Here is a 20,593-nt window from a genome sequence, read left to right as displayed (position 1 = left end):
TTTGAGAGATAGGGCTGTCATTTTATTCATTATAATTTATTCTAACTTACACATTATTCAACAAATGTGTTAAGTTAGAAGTCTTGTGGTAAGCAGTGAATTACATTAACCCATCCTTCATTTGTGTCTTAACTCCCTACTAAAAAGCCTCATTACTCCTCTGGGAGTAAATATTTTGAGAATTTGAGGTGCAGAGAAGGTAAATGACTTGTCGAAAGTCAGTCAGAATCAGGGGGAGCCAGGGAAATGACTTCAGTGGTTTCATTTTGCTGCTATGACCTTTTGAGTTATCAGTTTCTGGCCCATGTGTGTGGTCTCTTGTAAGCCAGGAATTATGCCAAGTTTTTTGGGCTTTAAGAATAAGATTAAAATCCTGCCTTTGTCACACTACTGTTATTTGTTAATTATTTCCCTACAGAAGAAGGAAGGAATATCTGGGAGCCGTTGGAAGGGAATCTGTGCTGACGTGTTGTCCTTCTGTGATTTCCTTGCCCTTCTGACTTCAGGTGCCCTTGTGCATCGACTCTTCCAACTTTGCTGTGATTGAAGCCGGGTTAAAGTGCTGCCAGGGCAAGTGTATTGTTAACAGCATTAGTCTGAAGGAGGGAGAAGAAGACTTCCTGGAGAAGGCCAGAAGGATTAAGAAGTTCGGGGCTGCTGTGGTGGTCATGGCTTTTGATGAAGAAGGACAGGTGAGCGATTTCTTTTGATCCGGCCCCGTTGTGTTACACAGGCTTAAAGCAGTGCAAGAGAACTGAGTCCTGAACAGATCTGTACATCATGTGTATGCGTATACACGCACACACACACGTGCATGCCTCAGAGAGATTGTGGGTTGGGTTCCAGGCCACCATAATAAAGCAAATACTGCAATAAAGTGATTGTTTATGCTATACTGTGGTCTGTTAAGTGTGTAATAGCACTGTCCAGGAAGACGACATATCTTAATTAAAAATACTTTATTGCTAAAAAATGTTAACCATCATCTGAGTCTTCAGTGAGTAGTAATAGCAGCAACTTCAAAGATCACTGATCACAGATCCCCATGAGAAGTAGAAAAATAGTGGACAATTCTGCATTATTGAAAGAATTACCAAACTGAGACACAGAGACATGAAGTGAGCAAATGCTGTTGGAAAAATGATGTCAATAGAGTTGCTCAACGCAGGGTTGCCCCAGACCTTAGATTTGTAAAAAATCCAGTGTCTGTGAAGTGCAGTGAAGTGAGGGGTTTCTGTAGATCTGTGTGTGTGTCCACACAAGTGCATACATACATGAGCACACATACTTACATCTATATACATGAGAATTTGATTATATAATAAAGTCTTTGTATCAGTTGAGAAAGGAGTTGTTCAATAAATGCTATTTGAATTACTGTCTATGCAGCTGGAAGAAAATAAAATTAGAGCCCCATTTCCAACCATATACTAAAATGAAATACACATCAATTAAAGATCTAAATGTAAAAGAAAAATAAAGAATATATGGGAAAATATTCATGTAAACTTGGAAAGCCAGAAAGAAAACTGATAGACCTGTTTACATAAAAATGTAAAGCTTTGCATGGCGAAAGATAGGGTCCTGTTTGCAGCATGAGCAGTAGCGGTGAGTTAGTATCCCTGGTCTGCGAAGAGTTTCTATAAATCAGAAAGTAAAGCGCCCCAGACAGTTAGTTCAGTAGAAAAAGGAATAAAGGAAATGAATAAACAATTTATACAAAAAGAAATACATGGGCAATAAACCTATGAGAAGATACTGCACTTAGTAATGATTAAAGAAATAGAAAAATGAAGCAATAACAAGATAATAGTTTCTTTTGTGAAATAGAGGAAAAAAGGAAAAGATTGATAAATGGCAATTCTCATATTGTCTTGGAATCAGAGGGGCAGTGGGAAGCTTCAGATGTAATGATCGTTTAACCTGGGTGATGGGTGTGCAGTGATTATTGTTTTATACCTCACATGACTTTCATAAATACTTTTATGTCAATTCAGGATTTAATTTAAAACAGTGTTAAAAAAGAATCCATGCCCTATAATTCGGCCTCTTCCTGGGAGTCTTATGCTAGGTTGAGTGCGTAAGGGCATGTGTTCACATGCATTGTAGTGCTGCAGTAGCGAAACACTGAGAAGGCTCTCAGTGTCCATTAGCAGGGGAATGCTTAACTCTGGCTACATGCTGGGTAGACTACTGTGTAGCAGAAAGAATGAGGTGATGGAACCATGTCTAAAATACATTGAAAAGTTAAAAAATGTGGCAGGATCCTGGTTTTATTTAATATAAAAGGATTTAAATGGATACACGTGTGTTTATATAAACAGGAAAAAATCTGGTAGTTGTTAACTGAAGGGTAGAGTTGAATTGACTTCTTTTTTTTAATATATTTGACAAGTGGTAGTGTTATATGTTCTTTTTCTTTCTTTTCTCTGTTTTTTGTATTTTTAAAGTAAAACCTTTTTTTAACTAAAGTATTATTGTTTTGTACAAAAGACTTATTTTCATCATGAGGAAAACTCACATAATCCAGAAGAGTGCAAAAGAGAGATAATATTGATAATGAACATGTACTGAACTTTCGGTTGTCCCAAGCAAGCACACTCACAGGTTAAATCAGCTTTTCCTCCCAGCATGTAAGTGTTAGTTGTATATTATTATTTTTGTCCTTTTTTACGTGAGGAAACCAGAACGCAAGGAGTTTACCTGACTGTTGTCACAAGGGTAGCGAGCAGTTGTGTGAGGATTTGGACCTAGGAGATGTGGGTCTGTGCTAAATGGCGGCATGCAAGAGTCCAGGGTAAGGCTGTCAGGGAAGAGTTGGCTATTTCAGAAAAGGTGGTCTTGAGAAACCCCTCTTAGGAGGAAATTTGAAAACCTGAATAAAATGAGAAAGCCATGTGGACATTTAGGGAAGGAGAAGAGGTTCTAGAAAGTAGAACACTTTGTATGCACTACTCTTCTGTGACTCCCCTGACTCGACAAAGGCTTGGCATCTTCTCATCTTAGTAAATACGGATTGCGATTCCATCTTCCATGGTTGCATTGTTCTCCAGTGTGTATCTTTTACTTAGCTATTGCATAAGTCGCAGTTGTTTCTAAGGTTTTAGCAGCATGGACAATGGTGATGGGCATCCTAATCCCGCAGCCACTCCCCCGTAGAGTGATTGTCCCAGGTCGTAGAAGGGGGTCAGTAGGACAAAGGGTGTGCGCGTTTAACATTTTGGTACGCGTTGTTAAATTGTCCTCCTGAAAAGTTGTCTGGTCATCTTCTACTACTGGCTTAGTGTGGTGAGACCTTTTGACATTATTTTTACTGAAGGTATATATGCAGTTAAAGAGACAAATAATTCTTTTTATGAAAAACAGAAGCCATAAACCCTCCAGATCCTCAGAGGTAACCACTTACAGTTTAGCTAAATCTTGTATCATTTTACTTCCTTATCTTCAAATTCTGGTTTTAGTTATTATTTACTGCCTTTCCGTGGTGGTTAAGGATTTGACTTTTTCACCATTCTCTACCCCAACTCCACACATCTTTGCTTTTACCCCCCATCCTTCCAATATGGTTAATTTTAGTTGTAACTATTTTGGCACTTATATTTATAATAAGCAGTGTAAAATCTGAGCCATGTGTAGTATGCCATGATTCCTTTTCCTTTTCTGCACCCTGTTTGTTCTCCATGAAGTTAATACGTACCTTTTTGTTTGCTTTGTTTCTTAAGTATTTTCAAACTGTCCCTTGCTTGTGTAAATTTCCAGTATCCAGTGTATCCAAACACATTAAGTAGACCGTCTTTTTAATTTCTTGGAGACTTCTCTCCAGGTCTTCTCATACAATCTGGAAAGGTGCTCCTCAGGCCACCTGCACAGCTGTCACTGAGATGTCCCTCCCCATCATCTGGGCAGTTCTTCTCACCCCCTCTCAAGTGTTCAGATCTCTTGGTTTAACCTCTCATTTGGGAAAGTGTGTTCTCTGGTAGCTTCTTGTGAAAGAAAACATGGCAGTAAATATTTGAAACCTTACGTGTCTGAAAATAGCTTTATTCTCTTATACTTAATTGACAGTTGTACGGGTGTTGGAGTACAGGCTTGAAATTGTTTTCTCTGTGTTCTGAATGCACCGATCCATGATCTTCTAGTTCCCGTTGGTATCGGTGAGAAGTCCAGTGCTGTTCTAACCCTTGATTCTTTTTCGGAAACCTATTTATTGTTCCATTTTCTGGGTGCTTCTTGGATCTTCTATATCCACGGTGGTTTGAAATCTCATGGTGGTGAACCATGTGTTTACGTTGGGTGCTCAGCAGGCCCTATTTGTCAGGAAGCTTATGGCCACAGTTGCAGGAAGCTTCCTTGAATTTTTTATCCTCTCTCGGCATGTGTATTATTCAGACACTAGGTGTTTTGGAAAGATGGCCGAATTTTCTTATCTTTTCCCTCCTGTTTTTCAGCTCTGACATTTTGCTCTGTTCTATGTGAGATTTCTACGTCGATACTTATCTTCCATTGAGTTTTATGTCTTCCTTTATCAGGAGCTCTTTTTTGTTATCTAAATGTTCTTTTTCAAATTTTTATAGCAACCTGTTATTGTTAAAATGGAGGCAGATATCTTCTCTAATTCCTTCAAATACATCTTGAGCGCCTAGTGTGTGCCAGGCCCCGAGGAGCCAGCAGGAAACAAAACCTGATCCCTGCCTTTGCGCAATTTATGTCCTTAGGGAGCAAAGGAAATAAGAAATGAAGACACACACACACAGACACACACACTCAGACGGTGTTGAGTACAGAGAAGGGTTGTGGGGAGGGGGAGGGTTATGTGAGTACCAGGGTGAGGGCGAGTGCTGTGTTATGGAGGATGGTTTGGGACGGCCTTGTGGATCATGTGACATTTTAGCAGAAACCTGACTGGGGTGAGGGAGTGAACTGTGTGAAAATGTAGGGAAGAGTATTTTGGGCGGGGGGGCCTTGAGATGGACACATGCTTGTCATGTTTGGAAACCAGCAGGGAGGCCAGTGCAGTACAGCTGGGGCAGAGGGGAGAGGAGGAGATTGGGAGGTTATGAGGTTAGAAAGGTAGCAGGTCATGTCACGTTGGGCCTGGGAGACTGCTTTGTTAACACTTCGGCCTTTCCTGTGAGTGAGCTAGGAAGCCACTGAAGGCTTTCGAGCAGAGAAGTGAACATGGTCCAATTTATGTTTTAAAACTACTCTGGTTCTTTGTGGAGAATGGTCTGTGGGGAACAGGCAGAACCATTGGAGGTTGTTGCTGTGGTCTGGATGACAGATGACGGTGGCTAGGACGAAGGCAGGAGCAGTAGATGTGAGAAGTCGTCTGTTTCTAGATACGTGTTTAAGGTAGAGCCAGTGGGACTTGCCTTCACACTGATCATGAAAGAGAGGAGTCAGGGATGGTTTTCGGGTTTTGGGGCCTGGGCATTTGAGCTAGGGAGGACTGTAGCAGCCAGCTTGGATGGGGTGAGGAGAAGTTTGGGTCTACGTTTACAGTGGCATGTTGAGTGTACGGTGGTGTAGGTGAGCCTGGCTTTCGTGGACAAAGTCTGGCTTGAAGATGAGATGCCCTTACTTGGGGATTATTTGTTCATAGATGGTATTTAAAGCCGTGAGACTGAGTTCACCAAAGGAATAACTGTAGAGAAGAAGTCTTGGAGGTCTTGGAGCCATAGCGCTTAATGGTTGGGAAGAAGAGGAGACACCGTGAGAAGGACTGGGGAAGCGGCCGCCTGTTTGGTGGGAAAGGAACCAGAAGGAAGGGTTCACCTGGAAGCCAAGGGGAGAACAAGCTTCATGAGGGCATGACAGGCTCTTCTAGATCAGGTAGAGGAAACCAGGAATTTACCGTTGGGTTTAGAAATGGGGTAGTTTGCGATCTCGCTGTGCTGTCTCCAGGGAGACGAAGGCTTAACTGAAGTGGGTTCAAGAGGGAATAGGAGAATTGTAGGTAGCAGGTATTTACTATTTCGGGGGAGTTTTATCATAAAGGGGAACAGAAATAGAGCAGAAACCATAGATAGATATGAGGTAATTAAAGGGTGTTTGTGTGTGCGTGTGTGTGTGTGTGTGTGTGTAGATGGTGTGACAACCAGTTTTTAAAAGCTGATGAGAATGATCGATCTGGCAGAGGGGAGGAACTGATGCATGCACAAGAGAAAGGGGTCACTTGCTCAGTCTGTGACCTTGTGAGTTGACAGGGCTGGTGATCAGTGTGCAAGTGGAGGGGAGGCTGTGCGCTCACAGGCTGCGGAGAAGGCCGAGCGTGAGTGCAGACCTGCGGGCGCTCCTAGAGGTCAGTGTGCAGGGCGTCTGTGACCACCGCCATTCTCTCAGGGAAGTAGGAGGCGGGGTCAGCTCTGAGAGCGAGAACCGAATGTTGTGTGTCCACAGGGAAGGGCAGTCACTGCCAGTGCTTTTAACAAACGTGCACCCCTGGGCTCCACCCCTTGTTTCTGACTCATCTGGTCTGGTTGAGTCCTCATAGCATCCACATGGGGGTAGCTGCCATCCCACTTGACAGAAAGCCAGGCCAAATGGCCAGGACGTGACGGAGCCAAGTTTTGACCCCTGGCCTGCCTCCTTTGAAGACTGATGCATGTGTCTAAATCCGTTGTTGTCTCCACTGCACAGTGCTTGATCTCGTCTGAGAGCAAACGTTTCCAATTTAGATTTGAACGTGACCACAAATAAAAAGCAAATGTAGGGGAAATTTTTTTAACTTGCTAGTTATGAAAGAATGCATGTTAGAGCAATTTTAAGGTACTGTTTTGTCCTTACTAAGTTGGTAAAAGTAAGCTTAAAAATGATCATGATCTGTGCTGGTACAGCAGTGGTGACCAGAAAGCTGCATTCACTGTGAGTTTAGTGTCAACTGGGACAGGCCTTTCGAAAGACACCATAATACATGTCAAGAGAGGCGTAAAAGTGTTCATACCATTTGAGCTAATGATCTCACTCCTGGGAAATTATCCCAAGAAAAACATTCAGCAGCATAAGAATACTTACTATATATACAAAGACTTTTTGCCAGCTTTTTATTGAAGATACAATAACCTAAAGGCCTGGACAGAAATTGATAACTTAAGTTACATCATTCTACTGAAATATCCAGAGTTTTTTGGCATTAGCTTTGAAGATTCTGGAGCAGCATGACAGTGCTTACAAGATATGAATAAAAAAAAATAACCAACAGTTACATAGACACTGTATGTGTATGTGTATGTGTATAGCTGTGTAAAACTACATTTGATAAAAATTGGAGGGAAATGCTGTGAGGAGAATAATTGTTAGAGTAAGGTGGTGAATTAAAGATGCCTTTTCAAAAACTGCTTTTCCTAGTTAAAACTACTTTTACTGTATGATTATGCACTTATATATGCTCATTGAAGAATTGTGGTTAAGTGTTGAAAATTATAAAGAGCAAAGCGAAAAGTCGAACACTCGAAAAGTTCAGAAACCAGCAATACAGATATTTTGATGCAAAGGCACTTCTGTCAGTTGAGTTCTTAACACTGTTGGGTGTAACAATCAGTTAAGAACCAAGATTCACTGTGCTTGGATGACACCATTGGTTATAAGGAGAAAGCAGCTCTCTTTAGTGGAAAACCATTATTGCAGCCAAACAAAGCAGAGGAACTCAGACGTGCTTTCGTTCCAGTACACGGTGGCTGTCTTAGCTGTTTGTGATCTGCATTGCAATGAAAACCAGAGTCAAGGCAGCATCAAGCCCAGCTGTGACGGAGAGGACTGGCTCGGAGATTTCTGGGTTAGAAGGCAAATAAGGAAGCATTTCTGTGTTGCTGTTGTTAGTAGTTTTGATCAACTGATATTTTTAACCCTAAAATAACAAAATATACATGTTTTTGTAATATGTGTAAGATTATATAAAATACGATAAAGAACATTTTATTATTGAAATTTCTATGTGAAAAATAACTTACCACTACTCATTTTCTAGATTTACTTCTCCTTTCTAGTTGACGTCATCATTTTTATATGACAGGTTTTGGTAAGTAAGGTTTCTCAGAAGCACGGCATCACATAATAGCACAGACTGTATTATTTCTGTTTGCACATCTGTAAACTCTATAAAAGAAGAATCAACATCATCCTGTAAAAGATTCATTATATTCAGCACAGTTTCCTATGTTAAAAAGACTTGAAAATAATTTTCTAATTTATGGAGAAATAATGTCCCATTAGGATATTGTTTAAAACTTAATCCTAACCTAGAAAATAATGAGGAATTGGTATCTTGGAGTCATTTAAGAACATGATACGCCTTTCAGTCAAGTTTTGTAGTTTTCCTTAAGTAGGGAATCTCAAGAGCATTCCTGGGTATTTTGTGTTGTTTTATTGTGATTTTGGCTTATTTTTCTTTTCGTAAGCATTTTTCCTTTGGTAGTGACTTTGTAGATTTTTATGTCATAACTGAACTCTGTTAAATTTAGTTAAATTGATACTGTTTTTCAGTTGAGTATTTTATGCCTTGCAGTTGGGTATGCACCACAGTATTATAAATACGTAGTTCTAGGAAACCAATGGCAGTGTTGGTTAGTTTTCCCTTTGTTTTCACCCTGCTGAAGACAGGTGACCGAAGCCTAGGAGTTGACTCTCAGGTTATCTGCTTTGGCCCTCTCTGGGCTTTGTTAAAACCTGACATATACTCCTGCATTTTCAGGGGCCTTAGAGGTCACCCTCTCTGGCTAAGGTGACGTGATTGAGTGTTTCTCTCCTTGGGCCTTTCCTTGTAGGATGGATTGTGTTCTAAATTCTCTGTTTGTGAGGCAGTTTCTCCAGATTACCTTCAGAGGTGGGAGTTCGTGGAAGGGGTGAGGAGCGCAAGGCCTCCCAGCCACACTTGGTCTCAAGACCACGCCTGGATGTTCGGTCGTCTTGCAGGATTAACGGCACAGCATGCAGTTGGCACACCTCTCACACTGAGTCCCAGCTCCCCGACACGTGCCTGGCACCCCTCTGTGTGAGGGAGAAGGTTTGAGTGGGTTCATTTGCTGCAGTCAGGACACAGTGTTGCTTCATCCAAACCTGTTGGCTTTGTGGAGTAGGATTTTCCCACAAACAGCCTCTCTCTCTGGTTCCTAGAGAAAAGCCAGGAGCAGGTGACATTGAAAACAACTTGACTTCTTTAAAAGTTCAGAAGTTTTCAGTGGTGATGCCTGCAGTTCCTAGATTGCGACCTGAGACCCCTTTTTCCACACCAGGTTGCCTCTCCATGTCTTAAATCCTGTCCATTTCCTGCTTAATCCCGGGCTCTTGGCATCTGCTTTCTGCGTGGAGGATGAATTTTGCCAGGGCACGGGGGCTGAGTGAGCGGGGAGGCATCCCTGGTTGTCTGCATCTCCCGCAGCCCTGGCCCAGTGCTCTGCCCTCTTCTTCCACCACGGGCAGGCTCTCCTTCCCACTTCGCTTCTGCCCACGTGGCTGCTGCTTCTGCCGAGGCTCTGAGTGTCCTGACCCTTGCCTTCAGCTGTGCTTGTCCACGTACTTAACCACAGTAGAGAATTCGCTCAAATGATGTCTGAACCAAGCCCACGCCCTCAGTGATTCTGAAAACCAGGGTGTCTCTTGTCATGTGTTTTTCCCTTGGAAACTTCCCTTCAGCTTTTTCTTTCTGACCTGTCAGTGCCCTCTTACGGCAGCACAGACGTCCGTTTGCGTCACTTGCGTTTTGCACTCTGTGGCAGCAGGGACGGCCTCCTCGTGTGCTCTGTGGTCCATGCTAAGCTGTTGCAGTCAGGTTTGAAACCTTTAACCTGCCTGTGGAGTTGGTCCCGTTTCTCCTCTGCTCCTTGTCAGGCTGCATTTCCAGAGAACCCAGGTGTCTCCCCTTCCTTTTTTCTCTTCCTTTTTCTTTCTCACAGTATGTGCCTTGATGACTAAATCAAAAATTGTTTTAAGTTTATCTCATTTCTCCCTAAGTGTCTGATAATTCAGCAGAGCCCAAGCAGTGGATCTCTCAGCTGAAGCCTTCTACCTCCTGATGGCTGTCTAGCTTTTCTACAGCAAAGAGTAAACCTGGTAAATCAAAATCATACAGGATGGTTATTCCTTCTTTCTCGACCCTTAGATTTGTGGCGCTGTCACTGAGGTTTCTTCTGACTCAGCCTGAGAAGGCGCCATCTCCTGGCCGGTGCTCCTCGCCCGGCTGTGAGCTGCAGTCACTGGGGGGCTCTTTGAAAGTACTGATGCTTAGGCCTCGTCCCAGGGTTCTGATTTAACAGGCCTCAGGTGGGGTTCAGGTATTGGAAACAAAAATCCCTCCAGGTTAGAGTGGAGAGCCTTCTGGATCTGTGAAGTCTTCAGGCACTGAGGCCAACAGCATGTTTATCTTACAATCCTGGCTGAGGAACAGGATAGGCGAGCCTTGGGGAATCTGACACGATGTGCTCCTGGCAAAGACCTGCACATTGAGACTCCGTGTGTTCTGAGATTCACTTGCTTATTCAACGTGCAGAAGTAGAGTGTCTGTTAATGAGGCAGGCACTGGACCCGGTGCTGGGAGGACAGTTTGACAAGGCTTCATCCTTACAGAGCTGCTGGTTGATGAGTCTGTTCTAGCTTGGAAATGAACTCCTGTCCTGTGAGGGCGCTCTTGCTGGTTCTGCGTGCAGCTCTGTCCTCTGGTACACAGCTGCCCCCCACCCCCCACTTCCCGTGCCTAACACGCTTAGCCTGCCAGACTCAGCTGTGTGTCATTCATGGCTCAGAGAGAGAAATGACCAGGGCCGAGCAACCCAGCTCAGTTAACTAAGGAATGCTGACGGCATGGGGACCCCAAACCTTTATTCCTTGTCTCCTAGCCTCGCTGGGCCATGAACCTAGAACCTACAACTCCCTTTGGCCCTCTGGTGAAGGGGGGCCCAAAGTCCAAGACGGAAGGCAGCTCCGGGCGACCTGCTCCTGACGACGTACTCCTGGGCCCACCGCTCGGTCTTCACCTTACCGCTCTAACTGAAGGAGGAGTAAGAAGTTGCCGAGGACAGTCAGCCGAGGCGGGGGAGGGCCTGCCGTCTTCCCTTCAGCCTGGAGCCATGAGGCTGCAGAGCCCACTCTGTGGTGTCCTTTCTCTTGGCCCCTTGATTTGCCAAGTCACGGGGGATGCCCCCAGCAGGAGGTGAAATCTGACCCCACAAACTGCAGGGAGAGATTAGTGACCAAGGAGAGCAGTAGAAATTAATGCCAAAGCAGGTAAGCAATTAAAAGCCCAGCTCTGAGAGGGAGTTCTTTTTCTGATTCCCCGAGCACGCCTTTCTCTGGAGGATGGGGCCTCACTGAGTGTCCTCACCCCTCTTCTCCTGGTGGCCTGGAGCGCTCTCCCTGGAGGTCAGGATGCGTGTGATCAGGAGCTGACTCTTTACCACACTTTGCGCTCGCATCCAGTCAGGGGTCTCCTCCCTCAGAGTAGTCAGCTTGGAACACTCAACACTTCATTCAGTGCTGTTGGCCGTTTTTCAAGAACATTTTGCACGCTTATTCAGAACTGTGTGTGACTTATTTTTTTAGAACCACCATACTGATAGCAAGTATTCATTTTTCCTTCAGAGCAAATTTGTTTTTTTAATACAACCAGAAATCATTCAGAATGTCGTTTGTTGAATAAGCCTTGTGTTGAGGTGGTATATTTGATCTGAAAACAGTTTCCATGACAGAGTTCAGAAACACTTGGAGTTAGAGCCTCGTTCTTTCCTTCATTCAGTGGTAGTATTGAGCACACCCTCTGTGGACTCTGCTCTAGGCACTGGGATACAGCAAGACTGGTTCTAGCTCAGGTTAGCTAATAGCAGATAATAAGCAAATAATCAAAGAATAGACAAGTTGACAAATTTAATTTCTAGAAGGAGAGATGCGGTGAAGAAGAGCAGAGGAGACAGGAAGCGTGGCGGTGGGGCTGGTTTAGAGACGGTGACTGAGGAGGGCGTCTCTGGGCAGATACCAGAGTGACGGGAGCACAGAGCCATGTCCAGTGCGCTCTGGGCAATGGCAGCAGCACGTAGAAGGGCTCTGAGGGAAGATAGGCTTGATGGGTTTCAGGAAGCTCCAAAGAGCAGTGTGGGGAAAGTGGAGTGGACTAGGGGCCAACGACAGGAAGCAAAGCTGGAGATGGAGGCCCTGACTCGAGGGTGAAGGGAAGTGACGGGGGTAGAGCTCTGCTGGGGTCAGTGCTTGGCTTTCTGGGGGTCACTGTTTTGACAAGTAATAGTAAGTTGTATTTATGACCTTAGGCACACGTTAGTGAGCTAACGTTATGGTGGGTGAGGGTGGGGAATGAATACATGTCCTTGAATCTGTGTAGGGTTGAATCTGCAGGAGGATCCAGGAGAGCAGTGGCAGCAGTGCTGGTGATGGGCCAGGACACTGCTGGTGGGTCCAGGGACAAGGGGCACTTGCTGTTTAATTTATTCTTTAGTAATAGTTGAATTTTTATCATCTATGTGTTTAAGAAGCCTACTTAACTGACATACCATATGTGTGTGTAAGATTTGACTTTTACAGGAGTGTAACTGTTGTGCTGATGAAAACACAAAGGGACTTCAAACCAATTCCTCCTCTGAGATAATTCGACAGATATTTAGAGCCTGCTTGACATTTGGATTTCTGTGAAATCCAAGCATTGATACTTAAGTGCTTTCGACAAGTGCAGTGTCCTTCTGTTTGCATAGATAACATTTCATTCTTCTATTTCGAATTACATCTTTTGCTTCTTTCCCCAGGCAACAGAAACAGACACTAAAATCAGGGTGTGCACGCGGGCCTACCATCTACTTGTGCAGAAACTGGGCTTCAATCCAAATGATATCATTTTCGACCCTAACATCCTCACCATCGGTACTGGAATGGAAGAACACAACTTGTACGCCGTTAATTTTATCTATGCAACGAAAGCCATTAAAGTAAGTATGAGTGTTTTCTCTTTCTACCCAGGACGTTGCTCAGGTGTATCACGTGGCTCCCGTTGGTAGCTTGAGCTAGCAGAGGTATTTATTGGCAGGGAATGTTGACATTCTTATTCTTAGGTAGTAAATCGGTTTTCTGAAATCTAGGGGCCTTTATTATTTTTCTTGCATGTGTTATTTTATATTGTGAAGTACAGCAGACACACTGGGGAATGTATAAAAAACACACAGAGAGCATACTAGTCATGAGGTCTATAATGACTCTTACTTAGGTCCTAAAATACGGGACGCAGGTCGTGCCCCCCGTCTCCCCCTTTCTGATGGTGCCCGCACGCTGAGTTTTATGAAGAACCGTCATCCTGAGTTTTACTATAGTACTTTGTTGCCTTTCTTGACAGGTTTATCACTTCTGTACACACAACCTGAATTATCCATGGATTTCGTTTTTGCAAATCCACCTACTCGCTGCAATTTATTTGTGACCCCAACAGCAGTACTCAGGGTGCTTTTGTGGTCATGTGGGGCACACGTGTGCAGGGTGTGAAGGGTCTGAGGGCCTGACCCACGTGCTCCAGGTGGTCAGCAAGGGCGAGCCCTGCCCTCTTGTTTCAGCTCTTAGTCTGTAAACGGGTGCCCTTTTCATGGTCTGTGTAGTGCCATTTATTTAGTGTTTTTCACACTCTTGGGTTTTTCTTGGTGATTGATTTCTCTATGTAAGCAGCCCCCCAGCACTGTACAGAAGTGCTGTCTAGTGTTCTAAGCGCAAGAGGGCTGGATGCATCGTGCCTTCTGGAGGAAACACGTGGGTTAGATGACCTTTGCTTAGTCGTGGGTTGTGGTGCTGTTGGCTGCGAGCTCAGTGTTAGTGAAACCACAGTCTGTATCAAACAGGATGTCTTTACATGGGAACACTTACAAAACAGGGTTATATATTGATCAGTGATGATAATCTTGTGACCAGAGGTTCAGGAACCTAACCCTGAAGTTCCTGTGGGAGCTGCAGTTTTCAGTTTCCCCAACTCAGTGTTCACAGTGGCTTTATAGCACAGATACCACAAATAACGAGAATTAACTGCACAAACAGTGTAGTTTAGTTTTGCCTATTTTTGAGCTTAATATAAGTATAACCTTAAGATTCTTATGTGTGTTTTCCTTATCCAGTCTCATTTTAAAGATTCACGTGTGTAGTTGTGCTTTGTTTTTATTAATGTATAATGTTCCGTCACATAACTGTTCCATAATTAGCTGCTCTGCTGTTGATAGTCATTTGGTTTGTTTCCAGTTTTGATATGAACATTCTCACGTGTGTCTCTTGAGTGCACACGCATGAGCTTCCTTACAGCACACACCCGGAAGTGGAATGGCTGGGTCCCAGCAGCAGGTAGTGGCCGCCGTCCCCCTAAATGCTTGAGCTAGTCTGTACTTTAACCAGCAGTGAGTGAAAGGCCCTGTTGTTCCACATGCGTACACAGGCTTGGGGTGTCACAGGTGTGCTGGGAACCTCAGTTTCCGTCTGTCCCTTTACAGTTAGTCAAGTTGATAGTCAACTAGGGAGTCTGGTCATTTAGGCTATGGAAGCCTTTTAGTAGCTTGTGCTTTCAGTGAGTGACAGACTACTCTCTGTCTTTTACTTGTCTGTCTCTTTTTCTTTCTTTCTCTGTTACTTATCCAGCAAGCATGTTACGGCACACTGACCACATACCATGGCCCTGTCACGGTCACTATAGAAACATATGGAGATAAAGCAGAATTTTTTATTTTCCCTGGGGAGATTAGAGCCTAGGAGGAAAGACTGACGCAGTGCCTTTGTGATGCCCTAAAACACAAGTTTCAGTCTTTTGTCTAGCTACAAGAAGCTCTGAATTATTTTGAACTTTATTTATTTATTTATTTTTTTACTTTCCACTCTTATATATAAAGCTTGAGGGATTTGATTGCTGCTTTCGACAGACTAGGGAAATCTTTTCACATTTAAAAATTTTTTTTCAGGGAACATTACCTGGAGCCAGAGTGAGTGGAGGTCTTTCCAACTTGTCCTTCTCCTTCCGAGGAATGGACGCCATTCGAGAAGCAATGCATGGGGTTTTCCTTTACCATGCCATCAAGGTATAGTGGGACACCTGTTTGCCCTTTGGCACCAGCGTTTACCTAGGGCAAGGGTTTGCAAACTTTGGCCCACACACTAACTCTGGCCTGCTGCCAGTTTCTGTGAATAAAGTTTTATTAGAACAAAGCCACACCCTCTCACTCATGCTGTCTATGGCTGCTTTTATGCTACAGCAGGTGACTGAGTAGTTATAACAGGGACTGTGGCTGCAGTTCTTCCTGTCTGGTCCTTTACAGAAAGGGTTGCTGACCCCTGATTTAGAGTATCCTTGGAAACCCTCATTTTTCTTTCTATTGCCCTTAGTCTGGTATGGACATGGGGATAGTGAATGCTGGGAACCTTCCTGTGTATGACGATATCCACAAGGAACTCCTCCAGCTCTGTGAAGATCTCATCTGGAACAAAGACCCCGAGGCCACCGAGAAGCTCTTGCGCTACGCCCAGGTAGAGAGAGGTGTTCTAACCAATGGCTTTTCCTGTCTTTGAGCCTGTGGTTCATGTAGAGTTATTACACCTTCACTGTGGAATAGAAGCAAGTATCCAAGCATGTCTTTGGATCACTGAAGATCTCTGCAGAGAGCTCCAGAGAAGATGTTTTAATTAGGACGAGGAAGGAGAAACAGACCAAACCTGGTCTGCTGCAGGATTCTGAATTTGTATTTCCTTAAATTTATTTTAAAATGTAAAATTAATTTTTCTCGTACCCAAGTAACATTAATTCTAGAAAGTGTACAAAGTACAGATAAGCAGATGAAGAGAATAAAAATCACTCATAATCCTACTGCCCACTGTTAACCACTGCTGGGATTCTGTTATAGCCTTCTAGTCACAATTTTGTTTGTTTGTTTGTTTTTTTTTCAAAGTGAAAGTGTACTCATAGTGTATACACACATACACGTGCACACACACATTTTATAAAAGTAGAGCTGTAGTCTAGATGCTTTTCTGGTAACCTGTTTGTTTAGCAGTATTCTGGAACATCTTTCCATTTTATGGGATATTTTTCTGCCTCATAATTTGGTAATATAAATCAGCTCTTAGATTTTCTTGTGTTGCTGTGTTCCCATTGTAACATGTTTACATTTGTTTGTATTACGTTTACACTGGTTTTTATATTAGGGTCTGGTCCAGTCGTGACAAAGTTCTGCATTCAGGACTTGAGATCTGTACGCATTTGATCTATAAACAGGAGAATACTTAACAGTTAATCTGAAGCCAGTTCCTTGTTTCCGTTTATTATGTGTTGGTCCTGTATATCATGGGTGCTGCTTCCTAGAATTCAGTTTAAGGAAAGGTGAGATCCTTACCTCAAAAAAAGTTTTTAGTTTATTTCAGAAAGCAATGGCAGAGGAAGACACTTCCCCACAAACCGTGTTGGAACGTGGTCGAATGCGTTGGTGTGTGTTGCTGCCTGTGTTAATGTCTTCCTCCCCTGCAAGAGTGCTGCAGGGTCCTGGGAAAAGGGTGGGACAGTTAAGGACCTACACATCCTTGATTTATCACCGCACAGGTGGCAGGATTGGGATTTCTGAGACTGCATGTGTTGGCCTTAGTTCATTCGGCAACGCTGGTTGGAGTTCAGACTCTGCCATGAGCACATGACCCTCCTCTCTGCTCCCTGTAAACATTCCTGATTTCTTGTGTGGACCCAGGACCGAGCTTCTCCGGTCTTGACTATTGCAAACAGAATCAAGTTCTGCTTCCCACTCATTACGTGAGAAACAGTGCCTAGATTTCTTTCCCTATTTCCATGATTGTTTCTGCTCATGTAGGCAGAATGCTTAGCCCTTTAATATTCTTTGAACATGAAGACATGGTGTGAAATACTATTCTTCAGTTTGTGTCTTAGCCTGTCTTCCACTGAGTTGGGGACCCTTCATTAATTACTAACTAAGACAGTGTTCTGCTGTGGCCAAGAGGGCATCATAGCTTCTATGGTCAGGAAGTTACATAGAGCATTCTTAATTAACCCATAAGGTCATGTGCTTATTTCCTCTTCTCCACTGTCCAGATGAGACAGCTCTCGCTTAGGAAAAATAGGGCTCCTCATTTGTAAGACTGTTCTCATTTAAGGTTTTGTTGGCTTTGTATTTCCTGTCATTCTTTTTGGTCTGTGTTCACTTTTATTTTTGGTTTACAGGTTTTTGCTTCTTTATACCAAAACGAAGGTTGTGCCCCTGGGGCACAGCTGAAGCTTGAGGGAAATCTTAATAGCAATTGCGAGGGTTTAACAGCCCATCATACAAAAAATTGCTCCCCTCTCAATGTAACCACAAGGGCTTATTAGAAGCTGTTGACCCTTCTGTCAAGGAGGCTGTCTACATTCAAGGTGACTTCTGTTACCATTAAGGAACTAGTAACCCAAACAGGTGTACTTTAGTAACTCCCAGGAGCTGCCAGCTCTGTGGCAGTTCCTCAGGATACGCCAAGGGTATGTGGAGCATGAAAGCAGGAATGTTAGGAAGCAAATAAGGATTGAGGATTTTTTTTATCTTTATAAGAAAATGATCTCTTTTTGTTACTAAATAATGAAGTCTGCACCCAAGTTTCATCTGATACATTGTTGAAAATGGTAGGAAGAGTCCTGTCTCTGAGCTTCTTCAACTCTCTGATGGGCTTTACTGAAAAGTAAGCCCCCCGATTGGGCAGAGACTGACCTGTGGTGAGCAGACTGTTCCGGCTGAGGGAAGCGCCAGGCGTCAACATGGCGCCATATAATCCACATGGAGTTTGTTTATCGGGTGGTGCCCTCACAGAGGTCGTGACCCTTTGAGCACGAACGAGGAGGATCTCTGCCCTAGGGAGGGTGGCTCTTGAATGGCCACGGGTTATGAGAATCCAGACGTCCCCAACTTATGGTGGTGCAGAAGCAGTGAGCAATCACTAGAAACCTGCTTTGAATTTCGGATTTTGATCTTTTCCCGGGCGAGTGACGCGCAGTGCGGTCCTCTCTCGTGGTGCCAGGTAGTGGCAGCGACAGTAGCTCCCAGTCCATCCCACCTTCACAAGGGAAGCCAAGCAATATGCTACTACCATTCTGTACCCACACAGGCATTGTTTCTCATTTTCAGTACCGTGTTTAGTACGTTACACGAGATGTTCAGCACTTTATTACAAAATAAGCTTTGTATTAGATGTCTTCGCCCAGCTGTAGGCTGATGTGAGTGTTCTGAGCACGTTTAAGGCAAGCAAGGCGAAGGTATGACGTTCAGAAGGTTAGGTGTGTAAATGCATTTTCAGCTTGTGCTTTGCTGCAGATGACGGTGGGTTTATTGGACATAAGTATTCTTGATACTTTTCTGGAACAAAGGTCGTCCGTTCCCTGATGCAGCGTGATGCTTCTCACTGCCAGTGGGTGTGCACGCTGCTCTTTGGCTTTCTGCCTTGATGCTGGTCTAGTTTGGTGACAGAAACAAGACACAGGTCCCTGTGGGGACCCTGTGAAGCAGGAGCTAGTCTGGAGCAGTAGGTGCAGATGGAAGGAGTAGCCAGGTGGGCATGACAGTTGAATGGCCGGTGTGCTTGGAAGCTTTTGTTTCCACGCGCTTCCTCAGTGTGTCAGGTGACTGGCCTGACCTGGTGCGTGGAACTGCACAACTTGTAAATCTAGATCGCGGAGAACGTCCTGCTGAGCCGCCAGTTGGAAAGCAAGGTGGGCACAGCGTGCCATGTTGTCTTCTGAAGTAGCTGCTCTGAAATGGTTCGGTTTCATTTAAAATACTGATTTTCTGAAGCGTGTTCAGTAGGTGGGGAGTTTTCGTTCACTGAGCCTCCAGCACTGTACTGAGAGCTTCTCTGGCCGTCACTGCATCCTCATTTGCCCCAGTTCATAACCGCACTTATATTGATTTCCCCCCTCCTTGTGGCGCACTGGTATTTTCTGCGAACACACCAGGTCTTTTTTCCAAGCGTGTTTGGAATACTCTGCCCTGTTTTTACATATCAAACTCCATCTGGCAGCAGGAATTGCCTGCTTGTGTGACTAACGGAACAAACGGTGCTTATGTGTATCTAGTGATGTGAATGTGAGCTTTAGAAGGATTCTGGTGTGTGTGTGTGTGTGTGGTGTCACACAGCTCTGGTTTTGCGTTTTCCCTTAAATAAAAGTCAGAGTATATCATCTATGAGTTTTGTAACTTTTAGTTTCTTAAATTGGGGTATAGTTAACATATAATATTAGTTTCAGTTGTACAGCATGATTTGATATCAGTGTCGATTGCAAAATGATCATCACAATTAGTCTAGTTAACATCTGTCATCACACATAGTTACAATTTTTTTTTCTTGTGGTTTTTAAGATCTGTTCTCCCAGCAACTTTCAAATACACAGTACAGTGTTATTAACAACTGTACTCACCATGCTGCACACGACACCCCCGGACTTAACTTTATTTTGACCACTTTCACTCATTTCCCCTCCCCTAAGCCCCACCTCTGACAACCACCAGTCTGTTCTCTGTATCTATGAATTCAGTTTTGTTTTTTTTTTTTTTTGATTCCAAATATAAGTGAGATCATGTGATATTTGGCAGGGTCTCCTTTTTTATGTGGCCAAATAATATTCCATTGTGTGTATACAGCACACTTTCTTTATCTGTTGTTTCATTGATGAACACTCAGGTAGTTTCCATGTCTTGGCTACTATAAACAATGCTGAAAATTATTTTTTTCTGTATATACTTTTAAAAAATATTTTTTAAATTGAGGTGTAGTTGGTTTACAGTGTGTTAATTTATGTTGTACAGCATAGTGATTCATTTACACGTGTATATATTCCTTTTCATATTCTTTTACGTCATAGACTATTATAAGATACTGAATATAGTTCCCTGTGCTATACAGTAGGAACTTGTTGTTTATCTGTTTTGTGTATAGTAGTTAGTATCTGCGAATCCAGAACTGCCAGTTTATCCCTCTACCCCTCCCCTTCCCCCCATGATAACCATGAGTTTGTTTTCTATGTCTGTGATTTTGTTTCAAACAAGTTCATGGAAATATTTTTTTTTTCAAATTGCTGTCTTCTGTAAGGTTTTTCAGCATGTGAGCGAGGCATTGGTCTTTCCGTAGGTGAGAGAGCCCTGTCGTTCTTTATTATTCAGTTACCACTCCAACCCTAAGTCTTGGAGCTCTCCCCAGGCCCTTTCTTCTTTTCTTTCACACTGTCCATGTTGATACCTTTGTGTTTGTCCTTTCCTTCCCTCCCTGCCCCTCCCACTGTAGTTCAGGCCTTCATCAAAGACTATTAAAACATTCTCCCACTTCTAGGGTTCTCTTAAAAATACTGCTTTGAATGTAGCTTCAGAACTTTGTGTTGTGTCGCTCTCCCAGCCCCACTTCCACCACAGTTGCCCAGAAGGTTAAGTTCCAACTCCATGGCATGGATTTCTGGCATTCTGTGACTTGGCTTCTACCATTCTGCACACACATTGCTCCAGAAAATCCACTTTTGTTCAGCATTAAATCATCCAGCTAGTACTTACTGAACTCTTGATTTGTGCTTTGCACTTCCTGAACTTGGAGGGTCTGACTATTAAGACACGTGTGCCCACGCAGAGCCCACAGC

At 43.6% G+C, this 20,593-nt stretch overlaps 1 protein-coding gene across 5 annotated transcripts in view; it reads left to right on the top strand.

The window, feature by feature from the left end:
* The window catches only part of MTR (5-methyltetrahydrofolate-homocysteine methyltransferase), an 89,075-nt gene that overhangs the window by 27,463 nt on the left and 41,019 nt on the right, over positions 1-20,593 (top strand). For all 5 annotated transcript variants that reach the window (XR_004139484.2, XM_031460807.2, XM_031460806.2 and 2 more), the window contains exons 15-18: positions 507-692; positions 12,741-12,920; positions 14,913-15,029; positions 15,334-15,474. Coding sequence is in view for 4 of the 5 variants with exons in the window: in XM_031460807.2 (XP_031316667.2) it covers positions 507-692; positions 12,741-12,920; positions 14,913-15,029; positions 15,334-15,474 (624 nt within the window). In the remaining variant the exon portion in view is untranslated. The remainder of the gene's footprint in view (positions 1-506; positions 693-12,740; positions 12,921-14,912; positions 15,030-15,333; positions 15,475-20,593) is intronic.

Source organism: Camelus dromedarius, chromosome 8, assembly GCF_036321535.1.
Source record: "Camelus dromedarius isolate mCamDro1 chromosome 8, mCamDro1.pat, whole genome shotgun sequence".
Lineage (NCBI taxonomy): Eukaryota > Metazoa > Chordata > Mammalia > Artiodactyla > Camelidae > Camelus > Camelus dromedarius.
This window is presented reverse-complemented; position numbering and strand designations above follow the sequence as displayed.